Genomic DNA, 9,981 nt, shown 5'->3' on the forward strand with positions numbered 1-9,981 from the left:
AACCACTTTAACGCTAATATACTAGATGCCATACATCCTCAAATTAAGTTAAATAGTCAGATTATAAAACTAACACTAAATGGCTTATGATATATTTACTTTATTTTCACTTTAGACTCGATATATTTACTTTATAATATACTTTAGACTCGCTCAGTTCATTTGCTACATGTATTTATGATTTTGTTGTATAGTTTTTCTTGGGTGATGACAATAGTCTTGGCCCAATTATGACATTCTCGTTGAACTATGGGCCAGCTGATGACATTTTAAATTTCCTCAAATGCTAAGTCTTCGAATTGAGTGTCCTCCTTTAGCAAATATCAAATAATTTGGTTAAGATTCATGACATTAACAGGGCAAGTGGTACTGCTGATGTTGTTGCGGTTGTTATCGTAACTCAGATTTAAACTGTTTGTATGAGCATTTTCTGAGGCGTTCAGCGAGCCAGAACCAATCCCAAACATTGGAGAATTTCTGCAACTGTTAGTTGCTGTGTTAGCACAATTCAGTTTCAACAACCCGCTTTGAAGGGGCTGATAAACATTGGTTAAATTAAATGGATAACCACAATGTTTAGCGTCAGAACATTCGCAGTTGTTTTTGTAACACTTGTGAAAAGAACGTGATAGCTTTCTCGAGAAGACGCTTGAATGGATTGGTGAATCCGGATTGTAGGCACTGCTCACTAAGGAGAACCTCCGTGTTTTCAGCTTCCCAACAGATGATGATGACGATGGAGATGATATCCTGGACGGCTTGATGTTGTTGTGATGACTGGAGAGATAGAGATAGGGAATGCTGGTGGGAACGCTTACGCGGCGATGTTTCTGACGAGGGCATCGGGAGTATATGTCCACATCCTGATCGTTTATTAGTTTAACCGTAGGTTGGACTGAGTTTGTAGAGATTAGGCTGCTGCTGCTGTTGATGATGAGGTTGTTGTAAGTGATGTTGTTGTTGTTGCCGTTGTTCATGTTGGCGTTTGTGTATATGTGACTGTTGGCACTTTGGTGGGTAATTGCAGATGCAAATTTGGCCGGGTTGTTGCTGATGCCGTTGCTAATACCGTAGCTGATACCGTAGCTGAAGTTGTTGTTGTATATGTTGTCGTTGTTGTTGTTGTATACGTTGTTGTTGTTGTTGTATGCGTTGTTGCTGTTGTTGATGATGTTGTTGTGAGTGATAGAAGACGAGAAAGAAGATTGTTGCGGATTGTTGGGCGGATGAGTGCTGAGCAGGGATGGGTGTGCTGGGCTGCTTTCAATCTCCATTTCCTCATCATCATTTTCCTCTACGTCAATTTCGACGCTGTCGTCGTCGTCGTCGTCGCTATCAGCTTCGATGACGTCATTGCTTATATTTTTTACGTCATCACCATCGTCATCGTCATCGTCGTCGTCATCATCATCGTCTAAATCATCTGACTCGAGTGAGGAAGACGAGGTGTGATGGGTGTTGCAGAGATTGTTGTGGAATTGCAAATAGTTGGGAGTGTAGTGGTGGTTAGTTAAATTCTGAGAGACTATGGGCGGTTGGTGTTTTTGGTTGCTCAACATTGTTGATTTTTGTTGGCACTGAGGGAGAAGTTGTAGAAACTGTTGTTGCTGCTGCTGCAAGTATTGATGGTGATAATGTTGACGTTGACGTTGTCGTTGTTGTTGTTGAATGTCTTGTTGTTGGCTGCGATGTTGTTGCTGCTGATGGTGTTGTTCTAGATGTTGATTTAGAGCTTCATGCTTTGGAAGTTGATGTTGCCTACGTTTTGAAAGATGTAGCTGCTGAAAATTTAGCTGTTGTAGTTGATAATGTTGTTGTTGTTGGCACTCGGAATTTTGAGGGCACCGGCGTTTTTGCTGTTGTTGACGTTGTTGCTGATCGTGTGATGTATTATTATTGAAATTGTTGTTATCATTATTATTTTTATTATTATTTATATTAATGTCATTCGCTTTTATTACATTATTAACAGTTAATCTGTCGCTGTTTTTATTATTGTTATTATTATTAATGTAATTATTATTATTATTGTTGTAGTAGATGTTGTTTTTGTTGTAATAATTATTATAACCATTATCGCCGCTATAAAAATATCTATTATCATTAATATTAGTAAGATCCCTGAAATCTCTCTCCTTATAATTAATGTCATAATTACAATTATTATGATTATTATTATGATTATTATTATGATTATTATTATTTCTATTATTATTATTATTATTATTTCTATTGTAGTTGATGTCGTTATTGGAGCAAGGAGAATTATACCCATTTCTTATAGGTCTGCTATTGTTGTTGGTATTCTTCTTATTATTATTATTCCCGAAGTCGTTAATGTTATTATTAATGTTGATGTTATTTGTATTATTATTATTATTATTGTTATTATTATTATTGTTGTTGTTGTCGTTGTTGCTGTTGTTGTTGCCGTTGTTGCTGTTATCCGGTTCGTTGTTGCAGATTTCTGAAATGCACTCCAATGATGACGGGTTGTCAGTATCCAGCTTAACGTAAAGCTGTGTACGTACATTGGTGTGTGTGTGTGTGTGTGTATGTGCATGTGTGTGTACGTGTGTTTTTAAATGTGCGTGTTTGTATGTGCACGCGCTTGTGTATGTATGTACGTGTGTGTGTGTGTGTGTGTGTGTACGTGTGCTTATATTTTGTAAAAATTCTTTCGGTGTTTCTATGTATAAATTTATTTGAAATTTTAAACATTCAAATATAAAATCACCGGATATATATATATATACATATAACACACATATATATATATACATATATATACATACATATATATATATATATACTATATATATATGTACATGCAGGTATAAGTATATGAACATATTTGTGTACAATTTTCCAACTTGAATATACAAAACACTACATCAGAACAAAACAATCAAAGCATACGTTTTGTATATATTATTATTATTATTATTATTATATTATTAATTACTTCTAGTTATAATGAGTTTTTAATCTTGAAAATGAAAAAAATCGGTGTTATAGATTAATTTAAGTGTAAGTTAATAAATTAAGCCCAGGTTGAAAAAATATAATTTGACCGGTTAAACATGGCAAAACTAAAAAAAATGCGGTCATCATTAGGTGAAAATTTTTATGAAAAGTAAGCTCTGTAAGAATAACCATTAATAATATTGATAATGATGAAAACAATAGAAATGATAATAACAACAACATTCACCACAGATAACACTAATGGCAAAATATAACAATAAACTGATGAAAATAACATAACATAACTTAACATAACATAACATAACAGAAAAAATTTAATGAATGCAGTTGTACAACCCATAAGCCCAAACCCCCAAAAATTTGCCAATTAAATGAAAGCATAAATTGTTCAAGTAATAATAAAAGTGATACACAGAGACACACACTCACACGTCTCAATCATTTCCACACTCATACCCACATGCCAGCCAACCCAAGTATCAATCAAACTGGATTACTTCGTACCTCATCTCTAACTCAATAGTGAACTTGTCAAACAGAACTTTAAATTGATTTTCGGATTTTGCAACACAATTTCCTGTGGTGAAGAATTCCCTATGTGTAGAGTTCTGCTAACAAAAGTTTTGTTCTAACCTTATTTCGTTCTAACTTTTCATCGTGTCCAGAATCTGTACATAATTATAGATCTGGATATAAGTTACTATTCAATTTATTCCTTCAAAATATTATACAAAGTAATCAAATCTCTTCTTATTCTGCAAAACTTTAATGCGGATAAATTTAAAAACCTCAACTTTTCCTTGTTTTTCATGCCTAGGACATTCATTCAACTACTCAATAACTCTTTTCTGAATTTTCTCAATTTCTCAACTGCCTCAATTTTTCCAATCAAACCAATTTGCCATAACAATAATTATAATTATAACCATCATCATTATTGTTGTTAATCTAATTTTTTTTAAATATTTTTTTACATGTAGAGATACACATAATAAATATTTAGGTATGTTAGTGATGAAAGTGAAATTATCCAAGATTTAATGTTAGTATGAAATTGAACTAAGAAACGAAAAGAGATATAAAAAATGAAACGAAACGGTATATATATACGTATTTATATATATATATATATATATATATATATATATATATATATATATATTCATCGATATTATGTTTTTATTAGTAATTATTATCATTATTTAATAATAAAAATATAATTTATAAGTTATAATTATTAATGAAAATATGCTATTAAAATTGTTACGACAAAATTAATATCACAATGTTTCTGTCTGAAAAAGTTTAACAATAACGTTAATGATGATGATAATAAAATAATAATAATAATAAATATAATATTATAATTATTATTATTGACTATTATGCCATTATGCCAATATTATGGTTAAATTATTATTAATTAATATCGTTAAAATAAAATGAAACTTGTAATAAATTTATTTTTTTTATAAAATTTATTCCTCTGAAGTAAAAATATTACTTCGTATAGCATGAAAAAAAAATAGTTCAATGTATGTATTCTTCTTCGTTATATAGTTCTCAGAAACCAAAATATACACACAGAATGTTGAATAAAAAATAAATATTTTGCCATCATAGGTTGCGTAATATGTTTGCGCGTGTGTCTTTGCGCGTGCGTGTGTGTGAGTGTGTGAGTTCGTTTGTCTGTTTGTTTGTGTGTGTAGTGTGTGTGTGTGTGTGTGTTTGTTTGTGTGTGTAGTGTGTGTGTGTGTGTGTGTGTGTGTTTGTGTGTGTGTGTGTGTAATCATATCTTGCATCAAAATGTGGTGAATGTAGTGTAGTATGTTCTCGCTTAACGCATTAAAGATATTTACATCTGTTTGTTTGTAAGTATTTATAATTGTATCTATACGTCAGTATGTATATGTGTAGGTGTGTATGTATTTTTTTCATATACATGTAGGTATGTATGTATCTATGTATGTATGAATGTATGTATATGTTAGTATGAATGTAGGTCAGTAGGTCAAAGGTTGAAAATCAGAGGGAGGTTATACATTCCTCCTCGCCATCTTCCTCTTCGTCCAAACTGGGGAATGACTTTTTGAGACTGGGCATTGAGCATTTAGGGATGGATGATATCAATGCGTTTATTGCTAAATCGGTTATCTAATTTTTGAAAAAAAATTAACGAAAAGTGTAAAAGGTGCTTTAAATGAGGGTATTGATCAGTGAAAATATAGAATGGTGCGTTAATGGTGCTAATATGAAAAAAATTAAAGTTGAAACAGAAGTTCAATAAGCTTGATTAAATTGTTTAAATAGTTGAAATATTGTCAATATGAACTAGATTTGCAAATAAAGATGAAGCGTGCAGGAACATATAAACTAACGAATTAATTATGTATTGAAAATTAAGCTGATCTTCTATTGGTGAAATAAAATGAGAAAAAACAAAGGCTTGAAAAAAATTTTGAAACGGCCATGAAATTTTTGAAAACCAACAAAATTTTCATACCAAAACTAAAAATAAATCTCTCAACAAAACAAAACAAGAAGTAAAAATATATAATGATATCAGATTTTCAGAAGAATTAGAACTATAAGAATAATAATAATAACAACTGCAGTTATAAAAACGAGAAAACAACTCAAAAACATGTGAAAAACACCTAACGAAATTTATGCTACCACATATGCTTGTGGAGTTCAATAAAGTTAGGCGCTAGAAAAATTCAATGTTTACCGCTGGCTTAACAAGACCAGTTGGCCTGTTGAAATCGCTCAGTTTTTCGAAGTTTTGCACTCCACCCTGCCTAACCAATTTCCGGTTTTCTTGGGGCATGGAGCGTAGAGCGCCGCTACTTGAGCCACCTTGCGGCTAAGGTTTTTAAAAGTTGAGTAGTTAGGTTAATAAAAAAATCAAATTTTGTTGAGTAATAATAATGAAAAAATAATGCGGATTAATAATAATGCAACAACAATAACAATATATTAATAAAAATATATAATGAATAATAATATTAAATAATTAATATAATAAATAATGATAATATAAGCCCATACTTCGCCCGAGATAGCTCTGTTATAAAGTTTCTCCAACTTCGACTGCTGCTTGCCACTAGGCATTATCATCTCACTGGCACGCCTCGGTGATGACAACCCGAGTATGTCTATTTGTGAATGACGATGACGATGATGCAGGCGTGGTGATGACGTAACAATAGTAATAATAATAAATGTAATAAATCATAGATAATAATAATATTAAAATTATTCTTACTTGCTAGCGGGCTGAGCAGATGTGACGTTTTGTGGTCCGTCTTCAAAGAATCTCGCGAACTGTTTCCGAAGGCCGTTGGCGGTAATCTTTTGGAAAAATTATTATTATTATTATCCTCATTGATATTATTTCGATTTTATTTTTGTGTTTTGATTTTGATTTTTTCGGCTAATAAAAAGAGTGTTCATCATTATTAATATTATTGATATTACTGCTGCTGCTGCTGCTACCAATCAATAAATCATTTAGTTTATAATGCGCTATTTCCGTGATGTTTAACAGCGCTCCTCAACTAATTTTGCAAACAGATGGGTCTTGAGATCCGCTCTAGACTTCGTAAGTGGTGGAGAGAAGTAGTCAGAGAAAAAGGTAGAGAGTTCTAGAGAAAAGGGCCGAAAAAAGCAAATGCAGATTTGGCAAAAAAGTGTTAAGAAGTGAGAACAAGAAGACGATCGTAAACCGGGGCGTTTAGGTTCAATTATTATATTTGTTACGTATTTAGAAAACAATTTGGATGGAGACTTATACATTAATGTGTAAATTTTATAAATTATTCTATACATTATAGGTATCCAGGGCAAGAGAACAAGATATGGAGATAAATGAGAAAAGAAAGGGGCACGAGCACCAAGACGAGCAGCAGAGTTAAAAGCTTTACTTAAAGGATAGAGTATAGAGTCAGGAAGACCATAGTAGAGCGAGTTACAATAATCAATCCTAGATAAGACTAACGAAGTAACAAGAAGGAGAAGAGTAGGATCATCAAGAAAAGGCAAAAGTATTTTTATTCTACGTAGATGAAAGTAAGAGCTTCTAGCAACACTATTAATCTGAGAAGAGAGAGACATGCTAGAGTCGAAGATAAAGCCTAGACTACGAAATGTATTACTCCTACTACAACCCCAGCTATTAGTTCTATTATTATTATTATTATTATTATTATTTGAAGATTTTTTACTTCAAATGACTGTCCGTAGCTTCTTTGGAAGGTTTTTGATTCTTTGGGGGTGAAAATATAAAATATATATTTATTATTTTTATGTTTATTATTATTATTCCAATTTATGAAATTAATGAACTATTTAATTATGTCAAACTATATATATAATAAATTATGATAATGATATTATTACTATTAACTCATTCATTCATTTTGTTGAATTAAAATTTTTAAAAATGTACGAAATTAATCATACCGAATTATTCGTTTTGTCCTGCAAAGAGGCTTCTGCATTAATGGAAAGAAATGTTTCACATTATGAAATTTATTTATGTGGTTATCCTTTGTGTGCGTGTGTGTGTTTATGTGTTCGTGTGTGCGTGCCTGTACGTACATGTGTGTTTGTATGCGTGTGTTTGTTTGTGTATGTGTAAAAATTTGTGTCGAAACAAAAAAATAAGCTCAGAAGTAATTATTAATAATCGGCGTGTAAAATAATTTTTGTGTTAACAATAAAAGAAATTCGCTTCGATTGTGATCAGCACATATTTTCACGATGGCAAAATTAATTAAATTAATGTATTGAATGCTATCCAAACCATAAGCAATTCGTTATGATGAAAAACACGAACAAATAAAAAGTCATATACCCAGACAAACGCAAACAAACACGAATATATATAAACCAAAAGTCCCTACTGGCATGTAAACGTACATACACACATGCAGACACACACATGCAGACATATGTACGTACGTACTCACACACACACACACACACACACACACACACACACACACACACACACACACACACACACACATACAAACAAACCCTGCAATTTCTTCTGCGTGTCATTTAGAACGTTCGGACTCAAGCTATTCTTCTTTTTATAATTACCAGTAACGCCATTGGCGCCGCTGCTACTACTACTACCACTCATAACACTACTACTAACACCAATACTGTTACCACTACTATCAGTACCGACAATTGCATTATTACTACTGTGGCCATTACCATGGCGAACTTGATGATGATGGTGTTGATGATGATTGTGATTATGGCTAGAGCTAGCCAGAGCTAGATGGCCGCTCTGTTTCAGCTCTTTCACGCCGAGCTTAGTTTTAGCTTTATCGTCAATACCAGCCTGGTCATTGCCCAAACTGGTATCGACTGTGTGTCTTCGCATGGCTAAGTATCTGGTCATATCATCCAGGGGACTGCTTTTCTAAATTTCAAATGTATTGTGGGATTTGAACTTTGATATAGTATTCTTGCAATACTGGTATCATAAAAGTAGTAAAAAATTGTTGTTCAAGTGGTAAAAATGACGGTCACAACTGCCAACAACGCACACACAAACGTCAGCTCAAAATGTGTAAATATTGATGCATATATTTTCTGCGTATGATATAAGATATCTGTCTGTTTAGAGAGAAAAAGAAAGAGATAGATAGAAAGAAAGAGAGAGAGAGAGAGAGAGAGAGAGAGAGAGAGAGAGAGAGAGAGAAAGAGAGGAGTGTTTAAAACTTGTTTTTTTTTTTTGTTAAATTGTTGATGGTTTGAAATGAAATTGTTTCGAAATAAAACTTCTTAAGTGTTTTTAAGGATGGACTACGTATGATGACGTCAAACTGAAGAAATGCATGTGAATTTGCGAAAATATAACACATAATCCAAAGCAACAGGCAAGCACACATCGTGCGTATTAGCGCGTGATATTATAAAGGAATTTGTTATTATCAATCAATTAATTACCGTTAATTTGGCATCGCGTTGGTCTGCGTCTTTCTCCACTGCAATAGTTAAGGGATTAATTAACTAATTAGTTAATTGATTGATTGATTAGTTAATTATTTAATTAAAAAATAAAATGAATAATGATAGAAAACGCCTAAAATGATATATCAAATAATGTGATTAGATTGTCAGTGATTTCAGAAGTGCACAATAGTAAAAATAGCAATAGTGGCAGTATTTGTAGTAGTAGTAGTAGTAGTGGTAGTAGTAGTAGTAGTAGTAGTAGTAGTAGTAGTAGCAGTGGTAGCAGTAGTAGTAGCGACACTCACCTCTATCAGCATTGATACTGGATCTGCGATCTTGTTTGTTTGGTCTGAGAACGCTTCCACCACTGCTGGTTCTGTTGTATTTGTCGTACAGCAAGTTGTACATGGCGCTTGTGTTGTCGAACTTTTTACTCAACAGACTCTGAGTTTGTGTTGTTGTGTGTTTGTTTGCTTGTGTGTGTGTGTCTCGTGTGGGTATGGGTGTGTTTGTTTGTTTGTGTGACTGTGTGCGCGTGTACTTTGCGTTTGTTTATGTGTGTGTGTGTTTGTGTGTGTGTGTGTGCGTGTGTAGGCAGTGCATACTTGTTTATGTACGTGTGTGTGTTTATGTTTGAGAGTGTGTGTGTTTGTTTGCTTCTGTGTGTATATGTGTGTGTGTGCGTGTGCATGTGTGTATACATGTACATATTCGTGCACCTTGTTGCATTGATGCCTTTACATGTTTACATATAGCAGTTTTATAAGAACGTAAAATAAATTCGCTGAATCAAGTACTGTAAAATTTAAACAAATCTATATATAGATTAACTTTTGGAATCACTAATCAAGATAAATAATTATCGTCGTTTAAAAATAGCAACATAATGTATAAAAACAAGGTTAAAAATAGATCGAAATCTAAATTTAGAAACGTACTAATTAATAAATAATTAATTGAATGAATGAATGAATGTTGACAACGCATTTGACCTACGTATGACGTACGTAAACAGAA

The 9,981-nt window shown here is 32.7% G+C and overlaps 2 protein-coding genes across 2 annotated transcripts in view; both read right to left on the reverse strand.

Moving 5' to 3' along the window:
• Positions 1 to 323: 323 nt before the first annotated feature.
• Positions 324 to 1,559, reverse strand: HELRODRAFT_175603 (hypothetical protein; the record flags this gene model as incomplete). Its single annotated transcript, XM_009023015.1, has 1 exon — positions 324 to 1,559. One exon carries the CDS (start codon positions 1,557 to 1,559, stop codon positions 324 to 326), a length of 1,236 nt encoding a protein of 411 aa, XP_009021263.1.
• A 3,047-nt stretch (positions 1,560 to 4,606) lies between these two features.
• Positions 4,607 to 9,981, reverse strand: part of HELRODRAFT_192553 (hypothetical protein) — a gene marked incomplete at its 5' end in the record, with an annotated part of 6,584 nt that continues 1,209 nt past the window's right edge. The window contains 9 exons of the mRNA XM_009023016.1: positions 4,607 to 4,684; positions 4,758 to 5,142; positions 5,720 to 5,854; positions 6,040 to 6,146; positions 6,257 to 6,342; positions 6,818 to 6,983; positions 8,032 to 8,428; positions 8,959 to 8,996; positions 9,270 to 9,408. Coding sequence (XP_009021264.1) covers positions 5,014 to 5,142; positions 5,720 to 5,854; positions 6,040 to 6,146; positions 6,257 to 6,342; positions 6,818 to 6,983; positions 8,032 to 8,428; positions 8,959 to 8,996; positions 9,270 to 9,408 — 1,197 coding nt within the window. The 3' untranslated portion in view covers positions 4,607 to 4,684; positions 4,758 to 5,013. The remainder of the gene's footprint in view (positions 4,685 to 4,757; positions 5,143 to 5,719; positions 5,855 to 6,039; positions 6,147 to 6,256; positions 6,343 to 6,817; positions 6,984 to 8,031; positions 8,429 to 8,958; positions 8,997 to 9,269; positions 9,409 to 9,981) is intronic.

Source organism: Helobdella robusta (assembly GCF_000326865.2).
Source record: "Helobdella robusta unplaced genomic scaffold HELROscaffold_34, whole genome shotgun sequence".
Taxonomy (NCBI): domain Eukaryota; kingdom Metazoa; phylum Annelida; class Clitellata; order Rhynchobdellida; family Glossiphoniidae; genus Helobdella; species Helobdella robusta.